The sequence below is a fragment of the Pseudophryne corroboree genome, chromosome 7, assembly GCF_028390025.1.
Source record: "Pseudophryne corroboree isolate aPseCor3 chromosome 7, aPseCor3.hap2, whole genome shotgun sequence".
Taxonomy (NCBI): Eukaryota; Metazoa; Chordata; class Amphibia; order Anura; family Myobatrachidae; genus Pseudophryne; species Pseudophryne corroboree.
Window position 1 is genome coordinate 470,880,276 of NC_086450.1, and position 22,112 is coordinate 470,902,387.

The 22,112-nt window shown below is 38.6% G+C and overlaps 1 protein-coding gene across 1 annotated transcript; it reads right to left on the reverse strand.

The window, feature by feature from the left end:
* Positions 1–6,006: 6,006 nt before the first annotated feature.
* Positions 6,007–6,933, reverse strand: LOC134944324 (olfactory receptor 1-like). The gene has a single exon (XM_063932905.1). It carries the CDS (start codon positions 6,931–6,933, stop codon positions 6,007–6,009), a length of 927 nt encoding a protein of 308 aa, XP_063788975.1.
* Between the last annotated feature and the right edge of the window lie 15,179 nt (positions 6,934–22,112).

Here is a 22,112-nt window from a genome sequence, read left to right on the forward strand (position 1 = left end):
TTTGATTAATAGGATTAAAGGGTGCTCTTGACCTTGTTTATATGGCTCTGGATATTGTATGTATAAAATAGCCACTGTTGGAATGCACAGGAGGCTTGAAATAACAAAAAGGTATTTGGTCAATCAATACACTGGCCGCACATGCTCAGTGCACACAGCCGATAGTGAGGCTTGAACCGCGAGCGCAATGCGCATGCGCGAACCGGCGAGTCCGGTATTTAAAGATTCAACGAAACAGGCAGACACATCTGACACTGATGAAGCCGCTGAAAACGGACCCTGAGGCGGAGAAACGCGTCTGAGAGGGAGAAAGACAAGTACTGTGAGTCCAGAGTCTAGAGATAGTCTCTCACCCCCTGCAAAATCGGGTGTGTGGCTCACTACGTTCATTTACCGGCCGGTGAATTGCTATCACTCATACCTTAGTGCACAGGGTTATGAGTGCTGTGAAGCTTTGGTGACCCCAATAACTGCATGCTGCTAGCTTGTGCAGCTGGAAAGGATAACATCTATTTGAGTGCTTTGCTAAAATGTGCTCTAATCCTGAAGGAATGTACAACAGGGGCTAACCTAATCTACTTATTCTGCTTCTAATATTGGCTACTGGCAATCTTTTCTTGCAAATCTCACAGGACTGCTTCTTCTATTGCTGCTTAGTGAACTTTGTGTGGCTACATAACAATACTAACCTTGTCATATTTGGATGATTGAAAGGCTGCCTGGATAAAGGCAATATATGCTTGTTCATTGGGACATAATAAGTCATTGTGTTAAATACCGGGACTGCCAATACAGCACTCATTTAAAGTTCAGAGCATATATATATATATATTTTCTTATTAATTCGCTAGGGCAATTTTATGTTTATATTATTATTAATATTAAATATTGAATGGTAAATTAAATATCGTAAAAACAATTAATTTATGATGAAATTTTATTAATTCAATGTGATACTGGCTGGTATCTTTTCTTGTTTATATTTAGAAATATTTTTTTTTTGTCATCTGTGTGTATGTACACCGTATAAAAATATAATTTTAATCTCTAAACTAGGGTCAGTAGCGCTGTCTCACTTCTTGTTTGTACAGTTTCAGAGTAGCTTCAGACTTACTCGGCATCTGCGATCAGTTCAGTGCTTGTCGTTCCTGGTTTGACGTCACAAACACTCCCAGCGTTCGCCCAGACACTCCCCCGTTTCTCCGGCCACTCCTGCGTTTTTTCCGGAAACGGTAGCGTTTTTATTCACACGCCCATAAAACACCGTGTTTCCGCCCAGTAACACCCATTTCCTGTCAATCACACTACGATCGCCGGAGCGAAGAAAAATCCGTGAGTAAAAATACTATCTTTATTGTAAAATTACTTGGCGCAGTCGCAGTGCGAATATTAAGCGGAATTTCAATGCGATGCGATGAAAATTACCGAGCGAACGACTCGGAATGAGGGCCATAATTGCTCTCTTTAGAGGTTCATACTGTATGTTAGCACCTCATAATCCTTACATATAAATAAAAAAAACTTAGACACAATGACAACATTGTTTATTTAGAAAAATGTTTAAAGGAAGTAAAAAAGTAAAAAAGAAATAATTTAACACATACTGTAGCGGGACTCGAACTCTGGTCTGTCTGTCTGTATGTATGTCTCTGTCATTAGTCCATTAAGCTACAGGGAAAGTAGGAATTTTAAGTATAGTTGATGTATTTCCTCTGTTCTGTGGAACAGTCTTGCTACAGTATGTCTCCCAGTGATGCCATATTTGAATTTATGTTTTTTGCTTATGTTTTTCTTATATAAATATCTATTGGTACTAAATAGCTCTTCCCTCTGGAACTTTCCACTGAAAATCACCTGTATACTCAGGTGTATAATTATAATAACAATCTAACTAAAGAATCCTAATGATTGGTCACCTTAGCATTTAAATATCATTCTGGCTACCACCACTGCCACCTTCTGATGAAACCGTTACCATGGAGAAACGTGTAAAGGGACACTCATGTACCGCACTGTGTCATCCTCAGGTCGGACGTCTAAAGATCGTAGAACACCACCGTGGAACACCTGCACTGCAGCTAACACCAGGAGCCACCCTCTCCCTCCCCGACATCTGCTAAGAACTGCCGCTTCCACTGTACTCCAGCCGCACTGTCCCACAGATGACTGGACACGGGAAAATCAGACCATTACACTGGTGAGCCTGCCTATGGTGGACAGGGAGGTTGTAGCACAGCGCGCACCTCGTGCGGGCTATATTATAATCTGTCTACTGGCACATGGCATTCGTTTATAAAGTATCAAACCTCATCTGTGGAATATAAGCTAATTGCATTAAGGGGGTCATTCCGAGTTGTTCGCTCGCAAGCTGCTTTTAGCAGCTTTGCACACGCTAAGCCGCCGCCTACTGGGAGTGAATCTTAGCTTATCAAAATTGCGAAAGAAAGATTAGCAGAATTGCGAATAGACACTTCTTAGCAGTTTCTAAGTAGCTCCACACTTACTTGGCATCTGCGATCAGTTCAGTCAGTTTCGTTCCTGGTTTGACGTCACAAACACAACCAGCGTTCGCCCAGACACTCCTCCGTTTCTCCAGCCACTCCCGTGTTTTTCCCAGAAACGGTAGCGTTTTTTCGCACACACCCATAAAACAGCCAGTTTCCGCCCAGAAACACCCACTTCCTGTCAATCACATTACGATCACCAGAACGAAGAAAAAACCACGTAATGCCGTGAGTAAAATACCTAACTGCATAGCAAATTTACTTGGGGCAGTCGCACTGCGGACATTGCGCATGCGCATTAGCGACTAATCGCTCCGTTGCGAGAAAAAAATAACGAGCGAACAACTCGGAATGAACCCCTAAATTGCTTACTGTGCAAAAGCTATTTGTTCTTTTGGAGGACCTTTGAACCATTCATGGACTAGATGCCATATTTTACGGTAATTATATTTTCCTGAACACACTGCAGTCAGGGTATTGTGGCACAGCCAATAAATTCTTTTAAATTGTTATAATTTTTTTATTAATTGTGATATTAAAAAAAAATTTTTTATACATATATAAGCACTCTCTTTGTTCATTTTCATTATTTGCTGATATGCTTGCTATTCGAGAGTACCATATGGGAGCTGCAACAATAATTTGAGAGTGACCAAGATTGTTTATACATATACATATACTGTATTGTTTAGGGTGCCTGATATAATTATATTGCTGTATAGTTATTTCAAAGACACCATAGAACAGACATGCCAATTATGTGGCATTTTAAGTGGTCGGTCTGTCTGTGAACTGTATCTCATAGTGAATGGCGAGCATAAGTCAGCAGAGTCAACTTTTTTTCAATAAATCACATTGCAAACATGCAGAATAAAAAAAACAGATGAAATTAGGCTCATTACAAATTAGTGATGCTTGTGGTAGCCCCAAGGCAACTTATTTGTGGGGGTTCCCACCAATAAAATGGACATCTACTCTGCCATCACTACTATGGCCTTACCATGTAACAGTGCTGTAACAGGAACTGCAGGGCTGGATGTTGCTCCCCATCTTATTCTGCAGTAGCCAGCATAGAACTTGTTTACTGTTTCAGCTGCGTTGTTGAGTGGTGGGGGCACCGTCATAGTCTGTGGTGAAGGCCGGGGCACTGCTTGCTGAGCAGAGACCATCACCAGGGGTGTAGAGTGAGCCTCCCTCTCTCTGCGCTCCCAAGTAGTGCCTGTGATGTCATGATTACACACGCACCGGCGTGTGGTGATACTGGATAGGAGAGGAGCTGGGACGCACCTAATGTAAAAAAGAAAAACAGAGGTGCTTGCTGCTATTTACTGTGTGATATAAGTTATATATAATACTGTATATCCTGGGCTGTGGAGTGGCAGGGGCCTACAGGAGCAGGATATAAGACCATGATGGCTGAGGCTGCTGTGTGAGGCAGATCTTGTTTCCGACCAGTGTGTTTGCAATTTATAAGCCTGCCTTTAATGTTGCTGCATCTGGAAACCATTGCTTTACTGTATTTTCAATATTATATACATTTATTTTGCAAAAATATAAAAAATACAGAATTGTTCTAGCACTTAAGGAGGCAGGTACAGAGTTGGTCTGTATTATAACATAATGACATCATCTGTGAAGGGGCAAAGCTATTGACACTGCCAAAGTCCTCTTAGCTGTCATGGCATTAATACTGAGGTACATAAATTCAGAGTCACCTGTCTAGGTTGTCATATTTCTGCCCGACTCCCTGTGGACTAAAATATATAATACATAATAATAATTTAGGCATTATATCCCTTCCTCTTAAATTATCTCTCAATATGACAGGTTACATTAACAAAAAAAACCATGGGATGATTTGCCTGGGCATCTTCAAAGGGAGAGATTTACAGTATATTAGCGTCTTTATACTAAGTGGATCTGCAGGACTAAAAGCTATATAGATCAGTGTACACATTTCATGTCATGACTAATGGAAAGGATACTGAAACTCTTGAACATTTGCTCAGCTAGGATGTCAGTTAACCATCTTCAGAATATTGACTTAATCTAGCAACTTCATAGTTCCATGACAGTGATGTTTAAAAGATTTGTTCAGAGAAAAATTAGGATAAACTCCTTACTTTTATGTTTTTCAGTTCTCTAGGCATAATTTGGCTTTTTGCAAATTAAATTACTGTAGGGAACAGTCCCAGATTTATACACATTGTGGCCAAATTATTATGACCACCAGGTGATATTATGCAAATTACTGTAGCTATTCCACAGATAGTGCTTTGTAGTACTGTATGTATGAATCTGTGTAAGAACAGGAAGACACAGAAAGAAAAAATGCAGATCCACACTCCACAGTACCAGGCAATGCTAATCAGAATAATTTTACCGAACTCTGCAATGTAACATAGAGCAAATCGAGGTGCTTGGCATACTTTTTGGGCAAAAAATAGAATATCAGCCCACAAAACAACATCCAGGAGACCTCATCTTATGGGTCCATAACACTAAGGTTCAAGTCCAGGGGTGCAGGACTCCACCAAGTCAGAAAAGACCACATGGTACAGTACACTTGAATGTGGAGACTCCTTCAGCTTGGATTACCACCCCTCCCAACTGTCCAAGGGTGTTTTTAATGTATGGGTGTTTAGTATTCACAGACTGCATATTGGGAAAGGCAGATTGTTTATGTGGTACCATATGCACATTAAAGAATAATTATGTTTCAGTATGTAAATTATTTATGAAAGAAAATGGTTAAGATTAGAATTACATGTGGGTCTTAATGTTCTTGAGAATTTTTATTTCATGCCATCAATGTTTTCTGCTGCCTCAAGGCAGCTCTTGAGACAAAATGGCTAATTGAATCTACCCAATAAATGTATAGAAACATATTTGCAGCAGGTAGTTACTTGAATTACCTTTTCAATTAAAAAAATGTTTGATTCTACAGGGTGTTTAAACAAAAAGGTTACTGAAACTTTTTTACATTCACACACATTGCTCTTGGTGCCGCGGGGTCTGCCAGAATGTCCTTTATATTGATTAGCCATGGGCCCTGTTTGCCAGAGCATTTTCACTCAAAACAGGATACTGTACTGTAGTTTTGTTTGGTGGTGTAGGTGTCTGGAAACTGTCCTGGCACCCAGTTGTTACAGATGCCAGGGAATGCCCACCGTTCTCTCCTGTCCCGTAACTTCAAAAATAGTGTTCCTTACACCATGCACTTTCTGGATGGCATACTGTTGCATATTGTCAGTTACTCAACGTCTACTGTAACACATAAGACACATAAGATACACACACACGCTTCAGTAGAAAAGAAAAAACACCCTGCATTTGATCATAGAGCAGATAATTTATGAACTGCTAGATAGTCCTACAGCTGGAAGGAAAATAAATATTTTATTATTTTAAACACCAAATTTAGTAACATTTATTTATTTATTAGCATTTACTGATATAGTGCCTATCCCACTATAATATTAAGTGAACATTTTAGAACTATTTATCTTTTTTGTATCCCAGTGAATCTCTTTAGTGCCCTCTTTACATCTTTATTCTGTAGACTGTATATTAGTGGATTTAACATGGGTGTAACTACAGTGTACAGTACGGTAAAGATCAGTTCCAAGACTTTGTTGTGGTCTGAAGGTGGCATCAAATACACAGTTATTGCTGTCCCATAGAATATTGTGAGGACTGTGAGGTGGGATGAACAGGTGGAGAAGGCTTTTTTCCTGCCATCTCTGGATTTAATATTTAAAATGGTGCTAATAATTTTTATATAAGATGTCAAGCTGATGAAGAATGGACTGATCCCAAATACAAACACTTCCACATAAATCACAATAGAAAATTCCTCCTTATGGGTGCAGGCAAGCTTCATGAGAGATTTAGCATCACAGAAGAATTGGTTGATTATATATGAATTACAGAAAGTCATATGTGTAGCTGCTATCAGAATTAGCAAAGAGTTTAAACAACCAGTTACCCATATAGCAGCCGTGAGTTCTACACAAAGTTTCCTATTGAAGATTCGGTGATAGTGTAAGGGGTTACATATAGCAACATACCGGTCATAGGCCATTGTGAATAAAAGGACTACTTCTGTGCTGACACTTTCCCAATAAAAATACATCTGGGTAAAGCACTGTATGAAGGACACTGTGTAATTCCCAGACAGTAACATGTACAAAAGTTTAGGGAGAGTGACTGTTGTGTAACACAGATCTAGTAAGGACAAATTACACAGAAATAGATACATTGGGGTGTGTAAGTGCTGATCAATATATATGACTGTAATTATAGCAGAATTAGCTAGCAGAGCAATCAGATATATTAAAAGAAACACAGTGAATAAATATGATTTATAGGCTGAAAAAGTAGAAAAAGCCACAATAAAGAATTCGGGAAGAGATGTGTGATTGTCCATAAGCCGTTCAGATTCCTCTAGAAAAAAAGGAAAGGCATTATATAATCTGTGTTTATTTTTTAAGACTACATTTGTTGCAAATGGATTGTGTTGGAGATATCAATATCATGGAATGAGTATGTTTGTGATGCATTTTGAGACCCTTGGGCACAACTGAAGGGGACTCATGAGTGAAGCTGGAAGGTCTTATTATAGTTTTATGCAAGAGAGGAAAATAAAGACTTTTTGATGAGGCACTCTTATAAAGCAAGTACAACTTTTAATTATTTATTATAAAATGTATCAATACAAAGGCAAAAAGTACTGAATCATGTGTAAGATAGTATGTAACTTGTTTGTCTAACATGCACCCTTCGGATAGGGGGTAAGTGAATTTCCAGAAAAATAGCTTGAATAAGCTGGGGTAAAATATTAAGTAAAATAACAAATGGTGTAGTCTATGTTCATCTGGTGTTACTAGATTCTTAATTCTCGGACTATTGGTCACCAATCAGGTAATGGTGAAATTATGCAATAAACCTCCTATACCACAATGAAGAAAGAAATGGCATGTATATGCAGAAATCTTGTTAAAGTATCTCGTACACAATTCCTGGTCACATACCCAAGTTAAAAAGATCCTTTGTTGCCTTTAGTGTTCAATAATCACTCTCTGCCCTCAAACAGCAGAAGTGTAATTTTTTAGACTTTAAGGATAAAACTGTACAGCAATAAATAACAGTGTAATAATACCCAAAGTTTTTGTACAGGTGTTCAAATTATACAATAAGAGGACTATCCTCCAAAATCAGAGAAACAAATCATGATAATTTTTACAGTATAAATAGCACAGTTTGATAAAAGCTGTGTCTTTGTTACAATTTTGATCAAAAAGAAAGGAAAGGTATAGAAAAAGAAAAGGAAAAAGTCTGGAATTCTCTCAAATAAGACTTCAAATTTCTTACCTCAGCTTTCCAGAGTATATTTACTGCACCTGGTATTCTCAGGGGGTCTCCCACCCAGATACTGACCAGGCCTATCACTGATTTGCTTCCAATATCGGATGATATTGGGCATGTCCTGTGAACTGTGGCAGTAATCTGCTGGATGAGAAAGTACTTAGTCCACCAGATGAGAGAAAAGAGAGGGGTATGCTTCTTTTTTCTAAAAGCTGTGCATGTGTGTCTCTATTACCTGGGCATTGCCGAGATTCTTAGCACACATGGATGAGAGAGCATACTGATGTGAAAAACAAAAGAGAATAGAAAAGACATTTGAAAATCCACTATGCTGTTTCTTCTTTTAAATCATCATACATAAAAGTTCTGGAGAAGTGGATGAAAGGGCATGCAGTGTGTACCCCTCAGATATGTAAAAGTAATAAGAGAGAAAAAAAGAGAAGAAGGAAAAGAGAAGAGAAGATATTTAGGAAGAGGAGAAGAATGGAAGATACATGTACTGATAATACACTGGAGATGTAAAAATGTTTTGCAAGAAGAAAGCAAACCCTGATCGGAAGTTTTAGTCACAGATTGTCCCTGATGGTCTGTTTTCAGCACATAACAAAAGAAATATGGTAGGATTTCCAGAGCATATACAGTATATCTAGATGTTAACTCTCAATATATTTCGAAATGGAGATAGGGTAAGGTTTTCAAAGCATGTATATCACCTTTGCAGAGTGTGCTCTAAATAATTAAGGTGTCTATAATTTTTGGGTTGAATAAATGCCTAATCAAAAGTGTCCAGTACTCCTTTTCCAAATGACCGTTTCACCCTTGGGGGTCTTGTTCACTGGTGCACTATATGCAAGACACTAAACAATTATCCCTTATATCTCTTATTATAGATCTCATCATGAAGTGAATAGATGAAGTGTAACTATACTTGGAAGTCAGAGGTAATCCTGGCAATTTCGTGAAGACAGTCAAGCATAGAATCAATACCAGGATGAAGGACTGGAATGCCAGCAGGGTGTACCCTAACCAGGATGGTATTAGGTAGTCTGCTTTGGAAACTCAGAGTGGCATAGTACTGAACCTGGACTCTGTCTCCTAGTACCTACTATTGATAGAGGAAATAGGAATTGCAGGGTGAGCAGCTAAATGGTAGATCACCCTGTGACCTACAGTTACCACCCCAGCTCAAAGAAATCCAGCTCTGCAGCTGAGGAGATCAAAGAACCGGAGACCCCCAAGACCATGGGATCAAAAATCAGAGACATCGGAGCAACCCTTAGTCAAGACCCTCAGCAAAAAAGTCACCTGAAGCACTGTCCTGTTTAAAAACCAGAGACAGAACAGCGGAATAATAAAATAACTATATGAATACACTATGTAATGGATATTCTTGATGGACTGTATGCAGGTTCAGCATGGGCAGCATTGAATCAGGATAGGGTGGAAGCTGAATGAATATGAGCATGCTGCAGAGATGGCTGAGGTAATCACTGAATGCCACAATCTGCTATTGCTCCCAGCTGCTCAATAAGCTGCTGCACCTCATACACTGATCACTGACACTCTCTTGGCTACATAATGTCTCTGCCTACTAGGCACTGTGCAGGAGCTTGAAAGTTGCGGGGGCTGACTGCTGTACCGAGAAATAGCCAGACACAGCGCAATACTAATAAAAACATTACAGTGGGCACCCAGCAAAATGGGCATTGTGGCGGCTGCTGTTCTGCCCCCAGGGCACCCTCGGCACCACCCTAGTTACAGTCCTGGAGGGCAGCATACATCATTGCAAGCCATTCTTTTCCCTAAGTGAATATCTCTGTTAGTGGTTACATTTTACAGCGAGAAGCAAAATGACTGATAACCTGCACAATTTTGGATCTCAGGGCTGAAGACCAGAACACTAAACCAATTAACTGTAAAAGTGATTTGTGTTAAGCCAATGGGCGCTGGGTGTTTCCACATACATAAAGAACTATTCTTTATTCAGAACAGTTCTTTATTTTATTTATGTGGAAACACCCAGTGCCCATTGGTTTAACACCAATCACTTTTACCAATACTAACACTTGGGATCTATTCAGAGATCCCAGGCATTATTAACTAGGGGCAGTTTAGGAAAGGAGCTCAGCTGACCAGTGTGTGAAAAAAAATCATGATTATTTAAAAAAAAATCAGATTTGTTTTTTTTAAATCTGAGTTTTTTATTTAAATCAGATATTTTTTTTACATTTTTTTTATTTAAATTGGATTTTTCTAAAAATGATCAAGTAAACAAATAAACAAAGTAAAAACAATTATAGAATGTTCTTTTAAAATAATGGCCCTCATTCCGAGTTGTTCGCTCGCAAGGCGAATGTAGCAGAGTTACACACGCTAAGCCGCCGCCTACTGGGAGTGAATCTTAGCTTCTTAAATGTGCGACCGATGTATTCGCAATATTGCGATCACAAACTACTTAGCAGTTTTAGAGTAGCTTCAGACTTACTCTGCCTGTGCGATCAGTTCACAAACACACCCAGCGTTCGCCCAGGCACTCCCACCGTTTCTCCGGCCACTCCTGCGTTTTTTCCGGAAACGGTAGCGTTTTCAGCCACACGCCCCTTAAACGCCGTGTTTCCGCCCAGTAACACCCATTTCCTGTCAATCACAATGCGATCGCCGGAGCGATGAAAAAGCCGTGAGTAAACTTACTTTCTTCATAGTAAAGTTACTTGGCGCAGTCGCAGTGCGAACATTGCGCATGCGCACTAAGCGGATTCTCACTGCGATGCGATGAAAAACACCGAGCGATCAACTCGGAATGAGGGCCAATGTAACTGTAAAATACATTTAATTTAAATGACTTGATAGTGTCACTATGAATCATGGCATGGCACAGCAAACTACACACAAATCACACAATCTGCAAAAGGAAAGAAACAGCAGCGATGTTAAAAGTTACATTCGTTGGTAATTGCCTTGCCTGATCTGAATAAGCCTACACACTAGGTTTTGATCGCCTTAAAAAGAAACACAAGTTTTGCAGCTTTGTCAGTACCCAAGCGGTTTCTCAGTTTTGACTGCACCAATTGCTCTACTGCTACCATGATATTTTGATTACCAGCTACAGTTTCTGAACCAATTTGCATTTTCCACCAATCTATTGGTGCCACTGTTGACACAACATCACGTTCAAACAAGAGGTCATTGAACGCGGTTGCTTTTGCTTGGCACTTGACTAGTGTTGGAAGGAGATTTGAATGTGGATATTTTTCTTTCTTTATTTATGACAAAGTCAGATTGGACGAAACGCGTTGGGTGATACCTGATACTATTACAAATTCTCAGCTAAGCTATTTTTAATATATATCCTCCTATCCTTGATACATATAGCTAATATATATTTTTATATTTTTATAATTCCCCCCCCCCTGTTTTTACATTATTTCTTACATCTCCCAGAGTGTATCTTACATAAAAAGAACATCTAGGTACATACAATTACCAATTTTTGCTGCTAATATATTCTTAATTTTGTATTTAATATTTTAATTGTTATTTGTGAAATAAACCCTGTACACACCTTTTTAATTACGCAGACTCTGCATATTTTTATGCCACTAATGGTCGCTTAGAATTATCTTATCCACATTTTCCAATTTTTTACTTTTAATCTTGTACATGTACTAGTGCAGGACTTATTTAAGATACTAGCAGACGCTCTCTACACATCAGGGAGTGGAATACAGAGACTGCAGCATTAAGGGTATTAATTTGCTGACACATTGTGATAAATTAGACTACTGCTCCTTTGGCATTGTTAGTTTACCTATATACACATTTATATATATATATATATATATATATATATATAACCAAATGAACAAAAGAAAGCGGCACCACTTGTGATGTTAACCACCAGTAAAAACAAATAAGATATTTTTGTTTATGTGACACTCCTAAATATTGTAGGCGTCAGCTGACCCTTAAGTACACAGTATTTGTGAACTACTGTTATAGAAACTAGGAAAAGGAGATAAGGGTACAAGCAACCACTGGTGTCAATATGCTATTATGTAGCTGTAATAAGTAACATATGTGATCAGAATAACATTTTAACAAGGGAATTTTATTATGAACAGAGTTAATATCACAAAAATATTTTAAATTAACCATAAAATTAATAAAAATTAATTAAAGGTATATATCTATAAATATCTAATTAAAACCGAGATATAAGAGAATAAAGGAGATTCTTAACTTAATGAGCTTTCCCCCTATGACCTCCAGCTCATTAAGTTAAGAATCTCCTTTATTCTCTAATATCTCGGTTTATTTAGGTATTTATGTATATATACCTTTAATTATTTTTTATTCATTTTATGGTTAATTTAAAATATTTTTTCTCATTTACACCTCTGAGAGAAATGGTATCAAGTCTGAAGATCCATCTAGCCTCTAACTGCAAAAGTTTCCTGTGTCTGTCGCCCCTCCTGATAGAAAGGGGTACATGATCTATAATCTTGTACCAGACTGTCTCAACCCCATGGCCCCTTTTGGCAAAATGTCAAGCCACCGGCTGATCACTCTGCCCTGTTGCCACTGCAGCTCTAATCGCAGTTCGGTGTTGGGCCATTCTTTCTTTAAATTAGAAGGTCATTTTGCCAACATATTGCAGGCCGCAGGGGCAAGACAGTACATAAACCAAAAACCTGGATGTACACGTTAATGGTAAATCAGACTTGATACCATTTCTCCCAGAGGTGTAAATGAGAACATGGGTCTTAATTGCTTTTTGTGAGATCTGTCCACTATGTACATCTAGACTTTTTAAGTTAGTATTTTGTTATGTCTGTTGGCATTTTGGGGGTGTAACATAGTGTCCCCAGTGGTTTGAAATATACATGTCTGCACCTTGTATTGTTTTCTATATTTACATGAGGTTTAACTGATGTATTGTCATTTATAAATTTCTATATATTTACATATATTTTTATATATGTTTTGTACTTGTTTTCATGCATTTGCACTTTTTTATGTATGTTATTTTTTGGTTTGGTTATTATTTTTGTGTGAGATTAGACCGGCACTCATAGTCTAATATTATATTTGACCAAGTTAAGCACATATTTGTAGGCAGCTATTGCCCTATATACGAGCACATATATTGTCACTGATGTAAATAAACAGATCTGTATACACTCACCAGTTTCACAATGGATTCCGCCACTTGGCGGGTTACCATGACTACCAAGTGCCGGTCCATCTCCCTGGCAACCTCCTGATGCATGCTGGGTAGGTTCGCGTCACTTCCGGTTCCGGAAGGAGCCGCAACTGGAAGTGTGGCGGACGGGTCCCAGGCTGGCTGGCGGGAGCTGCTGAGGATGGGATTGGTGAAGGTATGGTATAAATGTGTTTGTGTTTGTTCACATTGTTATCCTGATGAAGGTGTAAGATCCCGAAATGTAGATTAAAAGCACCTGCTGTTTTGCACTTTTACTAAGTCTCTGAGTGCCGCTTCTTGTCCTGGTCAATATATATATATATATATATATATATATATATATATATATATATTGAATTCTTGAAACACAACTGTCAAAAATGTCAATTATCAAAGTTGATTTTAACAATACATTAAACACCTTGATTTTTGAAAAATAATAATTGTGATTTAAATCAATGATTTTAAAAAAAGTTATTTAAATCATGATGATTTAAGTCAGCACACCCTACTGCTGACCCTTACCAACATCCTATTATACATACAACATTACCTTTGTGTTTTGGATCTAGAGCAGCACCATGTTTTCCCATTTCAAAAGTTCTTTATTCTATTTATGTGAAAATACCCAGTGCCCATTAGTTTAACACCAATCACTTTTACCATTACTAATACTTAGGAATCTAATGGGAGATCCCAGGCATTATTAACTAGGGCAGCTTAGGAAAGGAACTCTGCTGACGATTACCAACTTCCTATTATCCATTCTAAACCAATTAATGTTTATCTATAATGTTCTCTTTCCTAAAGTTCATAATTATTCCTTGGGATATGCTTACAACATAAATTGCTGATACCAGATTAATGTGCAATATTGAGGAAGCACTTTGCAATAATATACTGTATGCACAAACATAGAAGTATGGAGCTTAAAGTATTTTTCACATGGATGTTATGGAGTCCACCTCACCTTTCCAGTGGTTGTGAGGTTCTGGTGGACATAGTGTACATTAATTCCTTTCTGGCACACATGAACCACCCAATGCATCTTGTCTGAGTTGACTTCTTCAGGACTGTAATATGAAGAGACCAAGGGCCTAATTCAAGGTTGATTGCAAAACAACATTTTTCTCTAATGTAGAAAAACCATGTGCACTGCAGATGGAGCAGATGTAACATGTGCAGAGAGAGTTAGATTTGGGTGGGGTGTGTTCATTCTGAAATCTAATTTGCAGTGTAATAAAGCAGCCAGTATTTACCCTGCACAGAAACAATACAACCCACCCAAATCTAACTCTCTCTGCACATGTTATATCCGCCCCACCTGCAGTGTACATGGTTTTGCCCATTAGAGAAAAAATTTGTTTTGCAATCAACCTTGAATTAGGCTCTAAATAAATAATATATTCTTCTAAACTATCAAAAAATTACATGGCATAGATGTTAAGAAATCTTATTTGCTAAATTAGTGAATAGATGAAAACGGGAGAATGATGAAATTAAAGTTGTAAGGTTGGTTATATAGAGTGGACAAAGAAATTGCTAACTGCTTATTTCAGTTGTTTTACTCGGGTTCACTACGAAATGCCGGCAGTTGGGCTCCCGGCAACCAGCATACCGGCGCCGGGAGCCCGACAGCCGGCTTACTGACAGTGTGGCGAGCGCAAATGAGCCCCTTGCGGGCTCGCTGCGCTCGCCACACTACGGGCACGCTATTTTATTCTCCCTCCAGGGGGGTTGTGGACCCCCACGAAGAAGAATAAGTGTCGGTATGCCGGCAGTCGGGATCCCGGCGCCGGTATACTGTGCGCCGGGATCCCGTCAGTCGGCATACTGAAGACCACCCGTTTTACTCTAGGGATTTACATTTCCTTCCCTATAATGAAACACTGTTACCCTAGCTGCATTTAACACAGAGATGTTGCAACGAGAACTAACCAAAGTTAATAACATGTAACTCAACTGTTTTTATTATCCATCTGTGTTTAACATGAGCCTAGAATGAATGGAATCACGTAGTGTCTGCTTTTTGTGATGGGGTGGCGATGGAAGAGAATCATGTCAAATAAATCTATAAAAAGAGCTGGGATTTTTATACAAATACATATTCCCCCCCCCCCCAGGCTTTTTAGTTGCTTGTAAAAATAAATATCCACAATGTAGGGTAAAAGCATCAGTATTTTTTTACATTATCTAAATATGTAACTTACTATTTCACCAGATATTGCTACATATTTCAGTACATATTTTGCAATATACACTAATACTACAAAAATATACCAGCTGTTGCTATGAAACATAAGATAAAATAACTGTAACACAGTTAGGGACACGTGTTTTCAGATACAAAACTTGAAAGATACGTTGAGTCCAGAAGAGATGGTGAAAGGATTTTACAATTGAATATTTCAAATTTTATGGGAAACATATAAGAATATTGTAAAGATTTCAATAAAAATTCATATACATGGTAAAGACACATGTCACATAATATGATCCATCTCCAAGAAACAGTAAACATGCACCGGAATGGACAAACCATATGTAGATATAGAAAAAAATTAATTTCAGCAGGATTTACAATTGGAATTACAGACAAGAGAACTCCAGGTTCCAGCTTGTGAAACGCAGAATATATATAACATAAATTGTACCTCGGGGGAACAGTATGGAGTCGAGAAATTACATCATTGTTGATCTTTCCATATAAATTTGTTTACACTATAATTCTAAAATTACCAATGTGTTGTGTTGGGAGTTTTGCCTGTAAATCTCATGCAGGCAATTAAAATAATGTTTCCACAATGGGATTGTTGGCCTTTCTATATAATAAAAATATTAAAATAAAGCTTTAGCTAATTAGTCGTATAGATAAAAGAGCAGAACAGACATACTTCCATATATTATATTGTAAAAAAAAAATTAATCTTATTGAAAATTGCTTATACAGTACATACAAAATAATGTTTGAGTAAAAGTATCCTATTTATCAAAAAAAAAATCAAAACAAAAAAGTGTACATTTGAATATCACAATTATCATCAGCTGCAGACACCCGGGTATGTCTGTGGTTGTATACCTCAATAAAACATGCTATCCAAAATAAAAAGTATTTAATACATTTTTAAAATAATATTAGAATGTTCTATGGAGAAAGCTGCATCAAGCTATTCATATGTGAATGCTCTGCAGTAGCGGATCTTGCCACGGGCAAGCAGGACTTTTGCCCAGGGCACCGCCTTCCGGAGGGCGCCGGCGCCATCTGGAGGGTGTCGCACCACGGCAAGATCCAATACTGTGCACCCCGCTGTGAAGGGAACTAGACGCTACCCGTCTCGTTTCACTTCATGGAGAGGACATTTGCTGTGCAGTGCGCAATGGCGTCATCGCGCACCGCACAGCATTGTGGGACTGGCACAGGCGCTAGGGGTCATAATTGACCTCTAGTGTCTATCTATGTTGTGCTATGGGAGAGAAGTCATGACGTCTCTCCCATAGATCCGAGGAGAGGAGCGGCACCGGCGGAGGTCTGCAGCGGTTGGGAATCAGGAGCGGGGATAGTAAGTATTTTTTTTTGTGTGTGTTTAAGCAGCGCTACTCTACAGGGGGCACAAGTGGGGGCACGACTCTACAGGGGGCATAACTGACCACGCCCTTGTATGAAGCCACGCCCCTATTTTCCACCTGAGGCTCCACAAGGGCTAGAACTGGCCCTGATGCTCTGCCTGCTTTATTTCAGCCACAAGCCTTTAATAAAAGGCAAACTGGGAGTTTACAATATGATTAATATATATTTCTCTTAAAATGTCCATGGGTTCAATATTCTTGATGACAGTCTTCATGGTATATACAGGGGTTTGTCTTCAATCTCAAAGATTTATGGGATTCCCAATCCCTTCCCTAGGATAGAATGTATTTGCATCCTTAATTTAAATCCATATGCTCTTTTAACTGCACTTGACACATAGGGGGCTCATTCCGAGTTGATCGCTCGTTACGAATGTTCGCATTGCAGCGATTATGGCAGAACGGGGGTAATCTGTGCATGCATATGCACCGCAATGCGCACACATGTCATACAAGTACAAAGAGCTTTGTTGTTTTGCACAGGTTCTAACGTCGCTTCCAGTTGCACTGCCGAACGCAGGGAGATAGACAGGAAGGGGGAGTTTCTGAATGGCAACTGACCGTTTTCTGGGAGTGTTTGGAAAAACGCAGGAATGGCCTGGCATTTGCTTGGCGGGTATCTGACGTACCGGGTCATTCGTCGCAGCAATCATCGCACAGAATAAATAACTACAGGGCAAGTCTTGTTCTGCACAAAATGTATTTGCTGCCACGTGGCTTCACAGGCATTCGCACTCCTGCAAAGTGAAAATACACTCCCCAGTGGTGGGCGACTATGCATTTGCACAGCTGCTAAAAGCAGCTAGCGAGTGATCAACTCGGAATGAGGGCCATGACCCCAGCGGTTAGTTAAAAAAATGCATGTAATTGAATATAATTTGAAATTATTTATACAATTAATTATGATAACTGCTCAAACTGAAACCAAACAGTAACTTACCTTTCTGAGACCCTGGTATACATAGCCATCTCAAACACCTACTGTATATGCACCACTGTGGTGGCCTTTTCCAGTAATGCCTCCCATAATAAGCCACAGGGTCTCCTAGAGACCTGTAACTATACAGTAAAGCCAGTTACGTTTATTTTCAATATATACACAGGATTTATAACTGTTTTAATTTTTGAGAACCCCTTTAATAGATCATGTCTCTACACCATTTAGGGGGGAAACAATCTAAATCTCTCATGTAATGTGAGACCACACAGATTTACCACCAGTGGACTTTGACCTCTAGATGGTTAAATTAATCTTTAAGTCTCAGCGATTATCTGTAGTAGGGTTCAGTATGTTTGACCGGCAGATGGAATGCCAGCATCCCAATCTTTTAATTCCTGAAAGGGGAGAGGTAACTACTGTATGTTATCCAATCTTCCCTAACTCTCCCTTCCTGCAGCCTAACCCTAACCTTCCCCAGTGGTACCTAAACATAACCCCCCATACCCACAGTCTAACACTCCCTCTTAAGTGCCTACACTTAACCTCCCCCCGGTGTTGCCTAACCCTAACCCCTCTACTCACAGTCTAACCCCCCACAGCCTAACCAACCAGTTGGTGCCTAAACCTACCCCCCCTACCGGGCCCTAACCCACCCACTATAGTTACGGTCGGGAGCCAGCTGTTCAGATTCCACCGGCTGTCCTCAGAACCTGTCAGGATTCCAGCATCTACATTCTGATGACATTTTAATTGTATCCCCTGTAGTATTGTGTGTTTTGCAACAATGTTTCTGTATATGCTAGTGCTACTTACCTCATAAAAAATAGATGTTTGCATAATTGATGTATCTTCAGCTTTGGCATATTCAGTATATGTTCATTCTATATGTTTTGTATAATTAATACTGTTGATCAACCTTGCATAATATGGTGCTGAAAAAAGGAGGAAACAAAAGAAAGACTCTATGTTGGGGCATACTTGGACAATGAAAATGCATTAAAATATAACTTTTATTCTTGATAGATAAAAAATAGTTTGACACACAGGTTAGTGTAACATAGAACTCCACCTCAAGGAGGGTAAGGTTTAATTAGTGTGGGTTTCAATAAACCTTAGTTAATCCCTAGCATTGCCTTTATGATATCACACAACATTGAATGCACCTTAGATGAAAATATTTAAAAAACAAAGATCTCTGTAATATCTAATATATAGGAGCACAAATTATCTATAATCAAGACAAAGAGAATAGTCTTTTGTAGTGTGCTCCAGTGGTGAAGGCTCTCTGGGTAACCACTGATGATTATACATTCTGGTACTGCTCTTTTCTGTTGCTGGAGTAAGTATAATATAGTGCAGAGAGGGAAAGAAAATACTTCTTACTTGGTCTAATAGTGATGAAAGGAGGGCGGCCCTAGTTTGCACACCATAATTAAGTAATGAATGAGGTGCTACTCTGCTTGAGACTTAATACTGTATACAAGGGGGAAAAAGTTGCAGGTGCATTATCTCACACCAGCACAACCTGTAATAAGCAAAGGCATTTAGCATAACCCACCGCGCCAAGGTAGCCTCTCATTGGGTAAGTTCCTAACACTAACTTTAGGGGTTCAGGTCAGGGGGGCAGGAAACCCCAGAGCTACCCAGAGTGAAACAAACAAGAGTGATACAAATAAAGGGTTAAAGAGGTAGGAGCAGCTGCTGCTGCATGTGTGAGTGATGTGAGGAGTGAAATAAAATTATGTGAAAGTGTTATATATATATATATATATATAAAACAAACTATAAGTGCCATAGGGTATTGGGACATCCAGCCACAGCAGGTACGGGGAGTGTCTTGCATGTAATTAGCTGTTAAATGACTGCTAGGCCCTTGTGCCAGACTGATCTAGAGAGAGATAAAGTTGGTGGAAAGGTGATATGAGCCACGGGTTTATCCATAACTTCTGCTTTTTGTTGATTGTTATATTATTACTGCACCTGCTATCCAAGGTCGTCTCCCATCCAAGAACTGATCAGGCCTATCACTGCTTAGCTTCCAAGATCAAATGAGATTGGGCGTAGCCAGTGAAGTGTGACAGTATTGATCCATTTGAAACAAATGATATACTGGCATATGGATGAGAGAGTACTTGAAAAGTCTGGTGACAGAAAAATAGGTTAAGGCACCACTACTTCTGCTGTCCACTGTCATATATTAAAAGTATAGCGGACAGTGGATGAGCGAGACAAGGTACAATTGCCTATTGAAGAGGAAAACTTAGCAGTAGGTCTATTGAGGCATGAGGCGGTGCCTAATTTATCAATGTTATTTAAACAGGTGTGTGTGCTGGGCTGTCTAGTAAACAGAAGAGGTAAGTACAAAGCATACATAGTTCATAGAAACATTTGTTTGGTAACTGTCAACCATGCTTCGTATATTCTATTGTGCTGCAAATCTATCCATATTCATTTGTCACCATGTATGTGTAAAACAAATATGCAACCTGGTTCCATGTGCAAAAACATGTCCCTATAATGGTCAATGCATATAAAGTAGATTCTTAGTACATATAAAAAACTCAGGCTATTGCAATGATGGTACAATTACTAACCTACGGTCATATAAGCTTTAGAGACATAAGATAAGCACATACTGTATGATCTCAGCAGATCAGGAGAGCAGCAGTATGCACTTATAATATAATAGAGAGATCCTAGATGGGCATATATGACACCAAATGAGCTGGGTGTGGGTCAAACTGTGCACAGGTCTGACACCACTGCGGGTACAGACGGCCGTTTATCCAGTATGTGGCTTGTTCACTGTCAAATATGGTGCTTAAATTGCATTTTCTAGCTGCCATATTTGTATAGCCAAGTTATTTATATCATCTATGCACACACAGATGTAGCCACGCTCATCATTGCCATGATGCAGCGATGGCGCGGCTAATGTGCCCATGCACACACATTAAAACCAATGGATCGAATGCCTGCTGTGGCCATTTGCAGTGTGCTGTATTTACATTATGCTGCAATATGTGCACATGTACGTACGCATTGTGGCAACGATGAGCGTGGCTTTATCAGTATATACATATATATATATATATATATATATATATATATATGTATATATCTCCAATACAAAAAATAGATTTAGAGGGCACTGTAAATATGATGGTGATATATACAGTATTATAATATACCAATAGTATCCTTAATACATAAGGTCATCCAGACGTAGTAGTATTTTTAATACATAACCTTAAATTATTGTATTTATTGAACACAAGAACAATAGCCTCTTAAAAAAGGTACAACATTTAATGATAAGAATGATAAATTATAAAACACCTTATGATAAATAATAAAGGTTAATTATACATGCCCACAATCAGCGCTGGGATAGATATTGCTCTGATAAATCTCCTTGGATGCAGAATCTCTAGATCCAGCTGAATAGGTAAACAATGCATTTTAACCCAACGCATTTCATCCTATGGACTTCACCAGGGTTTATCTGTATGTCAAAATAACAATACATTGTCTAAACAAAATTTTGTAACATAAGATGAACAGGTTGGCAGAAACAGGTAGAGAGAGAGAAAAATAAAGTGCCAGTTTCAAAAACAATTTTTAGCTAATTTAAAGTGATACAAAGTTATGAAGCAGGTGGAAGATGGTAAATAAAAATAATACATACCATTACAACTTTAACAGACTTTTCAAACATCAATACTGTGAGTGTGATGAGTATAATCTATAAATATAGAATTTAAAGATCAATCAAAATCCAAAAAGTAGAAAAAACAGAGGTGCTTGAAGGAAACACAGCTTCCCTTATGCATACCAATTTGTGAAATCAAGAACCCAAATCACTGATGGATATAAGTAGTACCTCAGATAAACACACCTTGAAAAAAGGGAGGAGGAAGGAGATTAATTTATAAAGCCTTCCTAGTCCTATGTGAAAACTAAAGTGTATGTAGTAAATGTAGACTTAAAGTGCATTAGTGATAATACAGTGTATAAGGGGATATGAATTTCCTGTTACAAAATATTACACTAATATATACATTACATTAACGATCTCAGACACATGGTTATTGATCATGTGGAAAAATCATTGAGAAGTGGCGACCGTGAAGTTAGGCTTTTTCGGCTAGAAGACAAATGGATCCATAGACTGGGAACCATCAGTCCTAGGGGCCTGAATGAGATGATGCCCTGGAACCTGTTCACCCACAGAAAATTACTATCTATGGACTTCGCTATACTTAGTGCATCCCTACCTTTTTTTATTTTATGTTTATCTCTCTGCATGCCTTTCTGAACCAATATCTAATGTATAATGCATACTGGGATATAATCCTTCCTCTTAGGCCACTGTGTTTATTTTTTATTTTTCTTCTTCACCATATTGTTTATCACTATATCATCAACCTCTGCCACTTTATTTTTATGTTTATTTTTATTTATTATTATT